This window comes from Taudactylus pleione, unplaced genomic scaffold, assembly GCF_031769625.1.
Source record: "Taudactylus pleione unplaced genomic scaffold, aTauple2 ptg000154l, whole genome shotgun sequence".
Lineage (NCBI taxonomy): Eukaryota > Metazoa > Chordata > Amphibia > Anura > Myobatrachidae > Taudactylus > Taudactylus pleione.
Window position 1 is genome coordinate 37,023,456 of NW_028284556.1, and position 15,207 is coordinate 37,038,662.

General features: G+C 41.6%; 1 protein-coding gene across 6 annotated transcripts in view; it reads right to left on the reverse strand.

Moving 5' to 3' along the window:
* LOC148522165 (proton-coupled folate transporter-like) overlaps positions 1-15,207 on the reverse strand; it is a 549,361-nt gene that overhangs the window by 480,313 nt on the left and 53,841 nt on the right. The window contains exon 1 of one of the 6 annotated variants that reach the window (XM_088474520.1): positions 10,032-10,088. The exons of 3 other annotated variants lie outside the window; for them this stretch is intronic. In XM_088474520.1, the coding sequence (XP_088330646.1) occupies positions 10,032-10,034 (3 nt within the window). In that variant the 5' untranslated portion in view covers positions 10,035-10,088. Of the gene's footprint in view, positions 1-5,712; positions 5,791-10,031; positions 10,089-15,207 lie in introns of those variants that run through there. 2 more of the 6 variants (XM_088474517.1, XM_088474519.1) reach the window with 2 other exon arrangements.

Consider the following 15,207-nt stretch of genomic DNA (forward strand, 5'->3'; position numbering starts at 1 on the left):
GAAATGATTGGTTCGTTTGGGCCCACACAAAACAAGCTGGCAATTAATGTGTCCCTGCACAAACTGGCTCTACGGAGGCAAGATGTCGTCCTCATCCTCCTCATCCACCGATTCCTCACCCTCTTCAGTGTTGTGTACATCCTCATCCTCACAGAGTATTAATTTGTCCCCACTGGAATCCACAACCACAGGTCCCTCTGTACGTTCTGGAGGCTGGTCTTCCTGGAAGAGTTGATAATTCATTTTATGAACATCATCTTCTCCACATTTTGTGGAAGCAACCTCCTACGCCTTTCGCTGACAAGGTTCCCGGCTGCACTAAACACTCTTTCGGAGTATACACTGGAGGGGGGGCAACTCAGGTAAAATAGAGCCAGTTTGTACAGGGACCTCCAAATTGCTTCTTTTTCCTGCCAGTACAGGTACGGACTGTCTGACATGCCTACTTGGATGCTGTCACCGATGTAATCCTTTAACAGACAGACGCACGCTTGTCGCTGCTGCTTTGAGGATGCAAGTGCGGCTACAGCCCACACAATTCACAAAGACAGAAAAAAGAAGAAGAATATTTTTATTGTTTGTGTAGCACACTTTGAGGGTGTCACCACCCTTTAACAGACAGACGCACGCTTGTCGCTGCTGCTTTGAGGATGCAAGTGCAGCTACAGCCCACACAATTCACAAAGACAGAAAAAAAAAGAACAATATTTTTATTGTTTGTGTAGCACACTTTGAGGGTGTCACCACCCTTTAACAGACAGATGCACGCTTGTCGCTGCTGCTTTGAGGATGCACGTGCAGCTACAGCCCACACAATTGACAAAGACAGAAAAAAGAAGAAGAATATTTTTATTGTTTGTGTAGCACACTTTGAGGGTGTCACCACCCTTTAACAGACAGACGCACGCTTGTCGCTGCTGCTTTGAGGATGCAGGTGGAATCTAGATGGGACTTGGAACCGGGGACACACTACCTCCATCAATTGTCTAAATCCCACTGCACTAATGGCGGATACCGGACGCACGTCTAACACCAACATAGCAGTCAAGGCCTCAGTTATACGTTTTGCTTCAGGATGACTGCTGTCGTACTTCATCCTCATCGCTAGGGACTGTTGAAGGGTCAATTGTTTAGTAAAAGTAGTGATGTTCCTACTTCCTCTCTGGGATGATGAACAACTCCCAGCAGCAGCAACAGCACTAGGAGGAAGTGGTTCTTGATCTTTCCCTATTTTATTTTTATCGGAGAAAGTTTGGTCCTCCATTTATGTTATATTGATATATACGTGCGGCTAAAGCGCACACAAACACAGAAAATATTTTTTTATTTTTGCTGGAGAGTAGTGCACTTTGTGGGTTACACCACCCTTTAAGAAATGAGCCAGCCGGCTCTTTACTTATGGGACACAGGCGCACGCTTGGCGCTGCTCCTTTGTTGATGCACGTGCGGCTACTGCGCACACAATTCACAAACACAGAAAATTATTTTTTTTTTGGTTTGGACTGGAGTGTACTTTGGGGGTTACAGCACCCTTTAACGGTCAAGCCAGCCGGCCCTTTACTTATGACACAGGCGCACGCTTGACACTACTTTGTTGATGCACGTGCGGCTACTGCGCACACAATTCACAAACACAGAAAATATATATTTTTTTGGTTTGGACTGGAGTGCACTTTGTGGGTTACAGCACCTTTTACCGGTCAAGCCAGCTGGCCCTTTACTTATGACACAGGCGCTCGCTTGGCACTACTTTGTTGATGCACGTGCGGCTACTGCGCACACAATTCACAAACACAGAAAATATATTATTTTTTTAGCACTTGGGGGGAGCACCCCTGATGGACAGAGCACCCCCTGGACAACACTACAGCACCCCTTTAGGACTGGGACACTGCACAGGACTTTGGAGTGGACACAGCCCCTATGGAGAACTGACTGCACAACACAGTCCAGCCAGCCCCTATGTACTTTGAAGTAGTGGACACAGCCCCTATTAACAACAGCAGCACAGCACAACACAGCCAGCCCCTATGGACTTTGAAGTAGTGGACAACAGCAGCACAACACTACACTACACTATACAGCCCAGCCAGCCCTAACTCCCACCCTCCCTCTTCACTGTCCACAGCCGAGTGAGAAAATGGCGCCGACGCGGGTACCTTATATAGGATCCAAAACCCGCGAGACTCGGAAGGCGGGATGATGACGTTTTGCCTCGATTTCAGATCCGAGTCAGGCGGGAAAAGTCGAGCCTGACTCGGATCGGACTCGGATCGGGGGGGCTCGGGTTTCAGAAATCCGAACCCGCTCACCCCTAATATATATATATATATATATATATATATATATTTTGAAAAAGTCCCATTGGATGAAATGTGTTGGGAAAGATGAACTCTTGCTTCAATGAGCTATCAAGATAAGCTATTTATAAACTTCTGGTCATTTTTAGCTAAAAACCTTTTTGTGTCTAGTCTCCATTTTTTACTATATTTTATGTTCATCCTCTTTTATATGTTGAAATCGGTTGTACATTTAGACATGAATTAACGAATGGTATCTCTTGCTGTTATGTGCATTAATTTTTAAACGTATGTTTTTTAAAATTAATTTAGCACTATTTGCACTTTATTTCTAGTAACCACAGTATCCAGAGATACAGTCATAGGCCGGTATTTTTATCCCCTGGTTTTTCATGTATTCTATTATAATCTTTATGTGTTATTTATTTATATATTATTTACAAATCAGTATCTTTGTCTTAATTTTTTAATACATTTTTATATTGCATATATATTTCACTTATGTTTATTTAAATTTTGCACGTACACTTTTTGTGATACGCCTGTCACTGGATTGATACATTTTTATCTATTTGATATTTAGGACTTACACCATGGTCCTATTACTTCAATCTAGCTGACACCTTTGGTACAGCGTCCCTCTCTATATAAGGTTTACACACCTTTACATTCATTATAATATATTCACATATTTAGGTATCACTCGGTTGGCGTCATCACCATCACATTGTATTATTATATACACGGTCCGACATCGGCAGCACAAGGGAGGAGGTGAGTGTACTTTAGGTGATTACGGTATGGGCTATAATATATATTATATATATATATATATATATATATATGTTTGCTGGGTGAATCCAGCACATGGCAGACCCCTGAGGAAGGTGGTATTACACCGAAACAGCTGTCGGGTTGGGACCAGGAACCATGTATCCCTCATTGCCTGTGATCTGATAAATACCCTGATGCACTTTTTGCGTTTATATGACTTTTTATGCATTTTTTTTGGTTGCCATATTAAAATGCATTAAGAATTTAACTTTTCTACAAAGGAGTGCGGATCTACTCTTTCTGTATGTTCTAATTTGCCGAGCTGGAAAGGAAATACTATCATTGATGATTGAAATCCAGCACCTACCTTATATGCTCTGGAAGTGTGTGCGATTTGTTAGTATGATGCTATATATATATATTATATATATATATATATATATATATATATATTTATATTAGGGATGTGCAGGCTCGGATAGGTTCGAGTTTGCGCGTGGAGTTCGGATTTTTCCCTCCAAAAAAACGGAACTCAGAAAGAGACAAAACGTCATCTTGCACGGACGAACATCATCATTCCTGGACTTTTGTCCAGGAATGATGATGTTCGTCCATGCAAGATGACGTTATGGGCTGGCTGGCAACTTTCAGCCTGGGGGGCAGACACAAGCAAGTGGCCCAGTTTTTCTACTAGCAAATGCAATGTAAAATTTGGAGTGACATGGTTTCCGTAATGTGCGTGTGGTTTAAATAGCTAATGAAGCATATGAGGGAAAATTGTTATGACAAAGAGCTATAAATAAATACCATCTATTGTGTGCGTCTCCTGGGGGCTGGGTTGAGCAGCTGTGCCCGGCCCTTTGTTCCGTCTTCCTCAAAAACTCTGGCCCTCATTCAGAGGTGGTCGCAAAATGCGAGCAGTTGCTCTAAATGAGGATGGCCGCTTGTATTTTGAAGTGCGGCCTCCTGGTCGCTAGCTAAGCTGTGGGTTACTACCCACAACTTTAGCGACCGACCAGGTTGATGGTCGCGATGGTCAAGACCATCGCGACCATCGGGGCTTGCGACGAGACCCTAAGGTTGGGTCTCGGCAACCGCAAGCCCCAGGGAGCTTCCTGCTCTGATCGAGCAGGAAGCTCCCCACTGACATCACTGCTGATGTCAGTGTGGCCGCCCACAAAGTGGCAGGTGTTCCTTAAGGAACGCCACCGTTTATGAAACCACCCCCCCGCCACGCCTACAAATGGGGAGAGCTGTCGATCACCATCGACAGCCGCCCCTTTTGTAGTGAGCTCCGGAGCAAGAGAATTTCTCTCTTGCTCCGGGGCTTGCGCCCGCGCAGTGTGGCCGCTGCGCGTGCGCAGGGCCTAAACATCGATACGCTTGCGAGCGGGTCTGAATGAGGTCCTCTGTCCCACAGAGTGTGTGTGTCTGACCCAGACAAAGCAGGGTGCAATTCATCGATCACAAAATGAGCAGTGTGCATTTCACAGTTAACAAAACGGGCAGGGCGTAGTGCCCTGCTAAAAGTACCTAGTGGCAACACTAATAATATACATACATACAGACACATTAAGTCCACACACATGCAGGGGAATTCAATTCAAAGCGATGTTGAATAGCCCTGGGAGGGAGCTCTCGAAGCTATTCAACGCGATGTTGGTCGGGCTAAAGGATTTCTTTTCGCACCCCCCTGGGGATGCAAGGAGAAATTCTACAAAAGTGCCGGCTGGCACTTTAGTCCCAGAATGCTGGTTCTCACGATTAAATACCTAAGTTAGGTGGCGAGAACCAGCATTCTCCGACGTAACAGCGTGCTGAACTGAATAGCTCCGCTCCCTCCCTCCCGGTCCTATTCAGCATGGCACTGAATTGAATTCCACCCATGGACATTATAAAGTACAAAACAACACCCCCACTAAGTTTATGCCACACTGACACATATAACTTGTATACAAGATATGATAGATAGATAGATAGATAGATAGATAGATAGATAGATAGATAGAAAGACAGACACACTGTATATAAGCCACACCCTCCAATTACCTGGTTTCTAAAAGTGTAGAGAAGAAAGGATGTTCTCCTGCATTCTGTGGAGCACTCCTCACCTCTGCACTCACTGTCTCTCTCTCTTCCCTGGGTGCCATAACGCTTCTTATTCATCTCAGCTTCCCTGTCAGACTCCCCGATAAGCTCCGCCCCCTTTTTCCACTTTCCAGCCTCTATGGATCCTTGGAATGAACACCTGGCTCCTCATTGGTCGACAGTGGCCATTTCTTTGTAGCTTAGCATGGGGGCAGACATTTTTTATTAGCCTCTTTAACTTAGATATCACTCGCTGCGTAGCTGGTCTTCCCCTGTCAGAGCTGAAGCAGCACTCTCTGCCACAGCCAGGCGGCCTTCAAGTACTAACAATGTACCGGCCCGGGGGGCAGATGGCACCCTGCCCCCCGGCCCAGTCTGCCACTGTATATATATATATATATATATATATATATATATATATATTAGTTCCAATAGTCCGCACTCATATACCAAAACAATTCATCAAAGGGATGCTCCATTAAGGTAACAGGCAGTCCCTGTATCAATACTAGCAAAAGTTATGTCACTTTTGCCAAAAGAGGGCACTCACCAGTATAAGTGGATGCTTATTAATTCAGCAGGGTAGGTATGACAAGTCAATGTTTCGAGCGCTGAGGATCATTTTCAAGACAGTCCAAACCGCATCAGCACAGCATGCAGTCAATAGGTACACTGACAATTATAGACAGGAATCAATAAAAAGACAGCAGCTTACCAAACATGGCATCTGAGTTAAGTATACTAAATAGTGGTTGTAAGATAACATGGATATTCAATCACTTGGACTCACAATTGGAGCTTGATCAATACGGTTTCTTAATTACCAGATGGTACGTGCTCACACAGCAAGACCCAGCTCCTCAACTGACAGAAATAACTGACCAACCCAGATGACTTTGGGTCAGCAACTGCCACTGGGCACTCATGTATATAATGTATAAAACTTATTTACAAACTAGTAGCAACACCTGATATATTTAAAAAAGCAATACTAAAGTTGTGTACTAATGCAATTAGTGCATATTGTTACTAAGTAACTGAACAGATCTCATCTGGTTATTTTACAGTGGTGTATTAAAATGTATGCCATATTTAAAATACTGTATGTAAAGTGTAACAAGTTGTGATGAGTGAATGAGTGTCATTGGTTAGGGTTAGGCAACAAGGTTGGAACTAATGGCAATGCAACAGTTGTAATGCTTCGGGTTCCCATGGGACTCTGAGGCACCTGGTTTGGTATGACATGAATGGTGGAGAAGGGTTTCCTGGCTGAGCTCAGCTCCATTCTTTTGCATATCCAAAATGAGCCACCAAATCAGGCCTGACTACAGAAGAGACACTTGTGTAAGGCCTGAAATTCTAAAGGACCCCAACCACTTAGGGATCCATTGATACAGTGCCACCCAGACCAGTCCAGTTCTGACTTCTGCCTGTGCCACTGCACTATTTAGCAGGGTGAGGGCATGAGGAAGAACCCTTTTAATGAATCACCTAGTGGGTGTACTCAGTACAAACTCCTGCTCCTGTATCCCTGGAGTTTTGTTTACAGCACAGTGAACTTGACATCATGACATTGCACCACTGAAGGGAAGAGGAGTAGGAACAAGACAGAAAAGTTAAGAGGGGACTGGAATTAACTATGGGGACAGGGCTGGTGAGACCCTGGGGCAAGAGGTACTGTAGGTGAGAACATGGAAGAATGATGCTGGAGAGACACATACAGGATGGCATGGGACAGACACAGGAGGCGATGGCATTCATAGTGCTTTTTAAAAAAAAAAAAAAAGAAGATGGGACAGCCAAGTGACAAAGACTTGTTTTAGGGGACCCTATAAAAAATAACTTAGTAGGAAGACAAACAAATAACCAACAGTGATGCTGATGGCATAGAATATAGTAAGTGGTCTAATTTTTGAACGTTTTAGACACCGCTAGTAGCGGGAGTGATCAAAAAATCATCAAAATGTAATTCACTCCATCAAATGACCTAAGGCTTCTGTGGCTAGGTAGCCCCAATGCCCCAGCTACTGTGCAGAGTGGTAAAGCAGCATCTCAGTGTAACACCAACACCCAGCCTATACAGTACCTTCTGTGAAGGATTGGGAGGTACCCCCAAAATATGTGTACTTGGCCTAATGCCATCCCATATCTCATAATACCCATCAATCAGGGAACTACTTGATTCTCATTCTTACACAAGTAAATCTTAACTGACAATGGAGATCAAGCAAGAGTTATTAATAAGGCAAAGCAGTGAAACGGGCAGAAGTGACTTATGGGAAAGTGTGAAAAGTATAAAATGGAAGTGTAGAGAAAAATAATAAATGGAAGATGGGTAAAGCATAAAACTACATAGAATCAGTAAAAAAAATCTATAAGAGTTAGAGATGATAACATCTAGCTAAAGAAAGAAAATGATTGCAGTAACAAAGTAGAGTACAAGTTGGAGAAAATTATCACATTTTTCCCCACAATTATATATAAAACAAAATTTCCAGATGGCCAAGAGTTCTTTGCAATAAAACCATGACAGGAACTGAAGAGCCAACATGCATAAAACTCCCACTTCCTTTACATAAACCAATTACTATATATCTACCTCTCTAGGGTGTCTATTTACTAAGCCTTGGATGGAGATAAAGTGAACAGAGATAAGGTACCAGCCAATCAGCTCCTAACTGCCATGTCACAGGCTGTGTTTGAAAACTAACAAACAGTTAGGAGCTGATTGGCTGGTACCTTATCTCCGTTCACTTTATCTCCATCCAAGGCTTAGTAAATAGACACCTCGGTTTTGTATTTTAATAAGAATCAAGGATACTAACTTTAAACTCTCTGAACAGTTTTTCCCTCTTGGGGGAGGGGGTGTAGGGCTGTTATGAAAGTTGTAATATGCTGATAGGATAGTAAGTCCAGATTAAAGGGTAAAGGTAAAATCTTTGTTAGCTCAATATTCCAGGTAACAGTACAAGACAAGGCTGTTCTCTATGGGCCTGATTCATTACGGTTCGCTATTGTGATCGCAGCTATGTATATGCACGCAGACCCGCTGCAAATATATACTAATGAATGCTATTGCAATGCCGTCGCACAGCCAGCATAGAGACTCCCACTATCACTGTCTCGCATCCGTAATACATTGCAGTCCTGCGTATACATCGGAAACATTGAGTAACATCGGCCCCTCATGCACAATTACAACAGGTCAGACCTTACTCAGAAATTGCTAACCTCGTTGCACGCAGTGAGTACTCAAGCTGCGTATACCTTTGCAGTGGCTAATTTATGCACGCCCATGCAAAGGCATTCAAATGGACAGATACGCCAGCGATTCCCAAACCACTCATCCATCACCACCTGATGATGTCACTCACTCTGCAATGGATTCCTATCTGTGTAGGCAATTGTAGTGCGATCATAATGCTAACTCACGCCTGCGCATTGTGGTGCATACGCATGCACAGTATGCACCATCAGCCGATCTGCGTCCGCTGTTGCAGTTGTGATCCATAATGAATTAGGCCCTGTATCCACACATCTTTGCTCTAAAGTAAATGTCATTAAATCTGAATTTTAGACCTAGACTTACCCCAATAACCATCAAAGCCTTAAAACCAATGATGGCTCTTTGGTAACCTCAATAGTTTCAATCAAATCTTATGAAACTATTTCCCTCTTGATAGAAACCATAAAATTGGATGTTAAAAAAAAGAAACAAGCTAATATGGATTAGTACAAATAGAAAAAAAAAGGACTTAATTTTCTAAAATTCTTTCAGAGTAATATCCAGAGTAACTTCCCATGTTGTTAAAACCTTGTAGGAGCCAGTGACTAGACTCTTATTTGCTTCTACCTTGCCAGATTCCAAATACTTATAACTCATCCACAAATTATTAATTCACATCCAGAGTATGACTACATACCGAATTGCATTATAGTGGTAAAACCTGGAGCTACTAACTCTTCTCCCAACTATTAAAAAGTTTAGCAAATTTATTATATGGAATTTATATTTAGCATTATCCATAACTCACCAGATAAATTTTCCAGCTCTTGGAATCTATGGACAAATCACTACAGATCCTCTCCTCTTTTAAAAGACTAAATAAATTATTCAAATCAATCATCTCTCAGAGACGGGTGACAACTTGCTCTTTCCTCTCTAACCTCTTTTCATCTCCCTTTAGTTGAACTTGTCCTTCTCCTACTATCTATAGAGTCACATCTTACTATTTTTCTAGATATAGTAAAATTTAAATGCATTTAAAATGGTTCAATTATACAAATTTATTTGACTTATTTTTTTAAAATTTTTTCAAATTTAAACTTCTAGCAAAATGTTCGTAAGACATCAGTGTTTATTTATGTCTCAAATCATTTTTCATGGATTTTCACTAACATTTTATGATTTCTATACAATGAATATATTCACAGTTTTAATCTAATCAAATTCAAGCACCAAATGCTATATACCCCAATGACTAAATTTGTATCAGTAAGCTAAACAAGGGAGGATGATTCCGCACAGAATTTCTACTGGAGATGTGCTCAGACCCCTGTGGTTTGGTTCTAATACATCATTGTGTTTTGGTAAAACTACCCTCAAGTGTTTTGGTTCGGATTCGATTTTGGTTTGGATATGGATTCCTTAAAAATGTATAAAAAAAAAGCGATAAAACTGCTATTTTGGACCTCAGTCAAAAGAAATGAACAAAACCCACTACTGTGCACTACCTAAGGCAACACTACAATTATATAATAAAATATAATCTGTCAGAAATTTACAGTCCAATAATACCACATCGGGGGTTAAAGTTCCAATGTCACAGAAATGCTTTCGTCTTAATCGGGTCCGCTATGGAACCTTACCATATGGGAAAACTGGGCTTCCTTCCAATAGGTATCCTTCCTCTGTCAAATGTTCTTTCAAAATTTAGAGGAGAGAAGAAGAAAAGAAAGACCAATGGTGTAGTATGTCACAACAGGATACTTGACTTATAACCCCCTGATGTATTACGATATTAGTAACTTGATCCATCCCCTTTATGTGGAATGCAGATAATCGTACTGTACTCACGTAGTAGTGTTACGGTTTCCTCATATAAAGGTATCTTTAATCACAATATCCTTATCCCCAACATGGAGACATACAATCAAAATAGTCACCCTCATGAAGTAGGTAATAGGGAACAAGAAGGTGGGTGTTCCCAAACTCAAACTAAAAAGTGAGATGACATGTCCGGAAAAGGTACCTTTGATATTCTGTTTGCTTCCCCTTATTCTCCTGGTCACTTTTTCTCTCTATTCCACTCTGATAGAAAATATATATATATATAGAGAGCCAAACATCTATGCAGCACACAATATTCAAGAACATAGGACCTCATTCAGAGTTGGTCGTAAGCGGCCGCTCGGTCGTAGGGGAAAGGGGCCGGATATGCAAATGAAGCCATCTCAAGTTGCGTCGCTAAGATGTGATCATTAGCTGAATGAGCGAGGGTAAGAAGCGGCCGTAAGACTAAACATGCCCCCTTCTCGATCACAACACACGTCATCTCCGGGGTTATAAGGATTAATCAAGACCATCGGGACCCATCGGAGCTGATCGCAGAGCTTAAGGCTGACCATACCCTCTTTCAAGCACTACGATCTAGTCAGTGTAAAAACCACCCATGTCACGTGTGCCATGACACTACTTTGTTAATTATGCACTCCCATTAAACTCCGTTTGCATAGTCAGGCACGCCTGCGTTCGGATCTCAACTCTCCCTTTCACAAGCACCTTCCCCTGTTACCACCCACAAACAGCTCATTCTGTCACTCAAACTAGTTTGCGCACGCGCATTGCGATTCTTACGCATGCGCAGTTTAGCGAACATCGCTGGGTACGACTGAGCGGCCACTTACGACCGACTCTGAATGAGGTCCATAATGAGTGATATGCTTCACTATGTTCTTGAATTTCTTTTGACTGTACACCTGCTTTGTGGTTGAGGACCTTCCTTTGACAAACCCCCTCTGCAGCCACCTGTACGCAGCTGTTCACTTTATAAATTTTTTATATTCCTATTTTGGACCTATTTACATGCAATCCAGAACTTTAATTTGTTTATTAAATAAGAGTTCCGAACGGACTGCAGAACCAAAACTGGGACCAAATTTAACTAGGACTCAATTTGACTTGAAACCCCTAAGTTCAGGTTTGTTCGTATTTCAGGAAGACTGAACCACACATCTCTAATTTCTACAATAATTGGCTTATAAAGGATAATATGAAAGGAACCAACATTAAAACAATAAATCCAGAATATAAGTTTATAGTAGAGATGAGCGGGTTCGGATTTCAGAGATCCAAACCCACCCGAATTTAGTAGATCCGAGTCGGATCCAAGCAGGCTCGGGGTTTCCCGCCAGACTCAGATCTCAAAACCATAGAGTCAGAAATCTTGTGGTTTGCGATCTTATGTCTCTATGATCAATGTAGTATATAGGGACCACGTGACGGACGCCATTTCACTCCAGCTGTGGAGACTGAACAAGGAGGGTGGGTAGTGAAGGGCTGGGAGAGTTGCTGGTATTGTTTGGTGTTGTGCTGTCTGCTGTGTCCTGGGCTGGTGCACTGTAGATCCATTCTGGGACTGTGCTGTCTGCTGTGTCTTGGGCTGGTGGTGTTGTGCTGTCTGATGTATCCTGGGCTGGTGCTGCTGATCAATTCTGGGCTGTGCTGTCTGCTGTGCCCTTCTGGGCTGGTGGAGATTACATCTGGGCTCTGCTGCGTCCATCTGGGCCCAAATTCTGGACTCAAAAAAAAAAACTCAACTCATTTTGTGTAATATATTTCTGTGTGTGCATGCATGTTAGGCTTAACCGCACAAGATCCAGCCAGCAATGCAAGTTGCAACCTAGCAATGCACGCTAGTGCTGCCTGACTCCAGTCATGAATCTGTGCTCTGGGCTTAAATTCTGGACCGCCAAAAAAACAAAAAAAATAGTGTATTTTGTCTATTTATTTTCTGTGTGTGTGTTTTAGGCTTAGAAACACAAGATACAGCAACGCAACTTCGTGCTACCCCACTCCAGTCGTCACCAATCTGTGCTCTGGGCCCAATTTCTGGACCTGAAAAAAAAAAGTGTATTTTGTATATATTTTCTGTGTGTGCATGACTGCATGTGTGTGAATTTTGTAACCGCACCTTGGCTACACTATTGGTGCTTGTGACACTGCTTCAAGACCACAGAAATTATGGAGGGCTGTCACGACAGGACAGCAAGGCCAAGATCCACATGTTGTAGCTGCCACCAGCAGTCATCATGGTAATGCAAGGCCATCAACTTACTTGTCCTCTATAAAGACCCATGCCTTCAATCCTCAAGGGTACCCCAACCATCATCTTTGCACAGTCCTCAACTCTAATAATAATTATATCAATCAGTTTTAAGCCAGCAAGCTGGATGCAACCTTTTGGCACTTTAATTAGATGAAAAAAATCAATGTTGTGAGCTGTGAAGTAACCACAATTGACTGGAAGCGAGTGGAAATAAATGTTATTGAGGTGATTGATACTGTAGGAACAAAAAAGGCACATTTTATGTGATTTTAGCTACTGTTTTTATTTTTTAAGAAAAATCCAGATCCAAAACACGAAAACAAAACACAAAGGTGAGGTTTTGGCAAAACCAATCCAGATCCAAAAGCAGGGGAGATCCAGATCCAAAACAAAAACACGGGGTTCCGCACACATCTCTAGTTTATAGTAAATGGTGGTGCACCCATGAGTCAGTAGTTTGTAAATTGTAACAAAGGTAAAGAAAGAAGTCTTTTCTGAGGCACAAAAATGGTTATTGATAACATACAGTCAGGTGCATAAATATTGGGACATTGACAGAATTTTCATATTTTGGCCTCTATTCACCACCACAATGGCTTTGGAATGAAACAAACAAGATGAGCTTTAACTGCAGACTTTCAGATTTAATTTGAGGGTAATTACATCCAAATCAGGTGAACGGTGTAGGAATTACAATGGTTTCTATATCTGCCGTTCACTTTTTAAGGGACCAAAAGTAATGGGACTATCAACTCAAAAGCTATTTCATGGACAGGTGTGGGCTATTCCCTCGTTATTTCATTATCAATTAAGCAGGTAAAAGGTCTGGAGTTGATTCTAGGTGTGACATTTGCATTTGGAATCAGTTGCTGTTGACTCTCAATATGAGATCCAAAGAGCTGTCACTATCAGTGAAGCAAGCCATCATAAGGCTGAAAAATCAAAACAAACCCATCAGAGAGATAGCAAAAATATTAGGTGTGGCCAAATCAACTGTTTGGAACATTCTTAAAAAGAAAGAATGCACCGGAGAGCTCAGCAACACCAAAAGACCCGGAAGACCACGGAAAACAACTGTGGTGGATGACAGAAGAATTATTTCCCTGGTAAAGAAAAACCCCTTCACAACAGTTGGCCAAATCAAGAACACTCTCCAGGAGGTAGCTGTATATGTGTCAAAGTCAACAATCAAGAGAAGACTTCACAAAAGTGAATTTAGAGGGTTCACCACAAGATGTAAACCATTGGTGAGCCTCAAAAACAGGATGACCAGATTAGAGTTTGCCAAACAACATCTGAAAAAGCCATTACAGTTCTGGAACAACATCCTATGGACAGATGAGACAAAGATCAACTTGTACCAAAGTGATGGGAAGAGATCAGTATGGAGAAGGAAAGGAACTGCTCATGATCCAAAACATACCACCTCATCAGTGAAGCATGGTGGTGGTACTGTCATGGCGTGGGCATGTATGGCTGCCAGTGGAACTGTTTCCCTTTTATTTATTGATGATGAGACTGCTGACAAAAGCAGTATAATGAATTCTGAAGTGTTTCGGGCAATATTATATGCTCATATTCAGTCAAATGCTTCAGAACTCATTGGACGGCGCTTCACAGTGCAGATGGACAATGACCCGAAGCATACTGCAAAAGCAACCAAAGAGTTTTTTAAGGCTAAAAAGTGGAATGTTATGCAATGGCCAAGTCAATCCCCTGACCTGAATCCGATTGAGCATGCATTTCACTTGATGAAGACAAAACTGAAGGGAATATGCCCAAGAACAAACAGGAACTGCAGATATTTGCAGTAGAGGCCTGGCAGAGTATCACCAGGGATGAAAACCAGCGTCTGGAGAAGTCTATGATTTGCAACAAAGTATTAAAAAGTGAAAGTTAGATTTAGGATTGTTTAGATTGTCCCATTACTTTTGGCCCCTTAAAAAGTGGGAGGCACATATAGAAACCGTTGTAATTCCTACACCGTTCACCTGATTTGGAAGTAATTACCCTCAAATTAAATCTGAAAGTCTGCAGTTAAAGCGCATCTTGTTTCATTTCAAAGCCATTGTGGTGGTGAATAGAGGCCAAAATATGAAAATTCTGTCAATGTCCCAATATTTATGCACCTGACTGTAGTTAAAACTTAACTTTTATTTGTACTAATTATAAAATCTCACCTTCAGTAAGAATATAACCAAATGCATTGACAGAAAAAAAGGGGAGAAAAAAGAAGAAATTCCCCAGTGTCTACTAGAAAATAACCCTAATATGTGCTTTAGCAAATTGAGAAAAATATTTCCCAGGAAAATTATAGTATGATGGGGGATTGGGATAGAGCTATATTCCTCTTAATATGTAAAAAGTAAAAAAAAAATTGTCTGACTTATATCCAGATCCCTAAAGAAGCTCTAAGTTTGGGCATGCTTTATTGTAACCTACTCATTTAATGCAAGGGTTGTTTATTAGTTCTTGCAAGTAAGAACCCTGAATATTTATCTCTATACATGTTTTGTAGGCTGTCAGATAATCGAGAAAATATATTAACTGACCGTTTGCAATTATATCAATGAAGTGCTAGTTGACCATCAGGTTATTATAAATTCCAACATTTGATTTTAGTATAACTGGTTAGAATAAGCAAAATGGTCAAGTACTGCACATAATTCATCATTTGTCTGTAGAGTCTAAGCATAAAGTCTTACTTTTAAGTATGG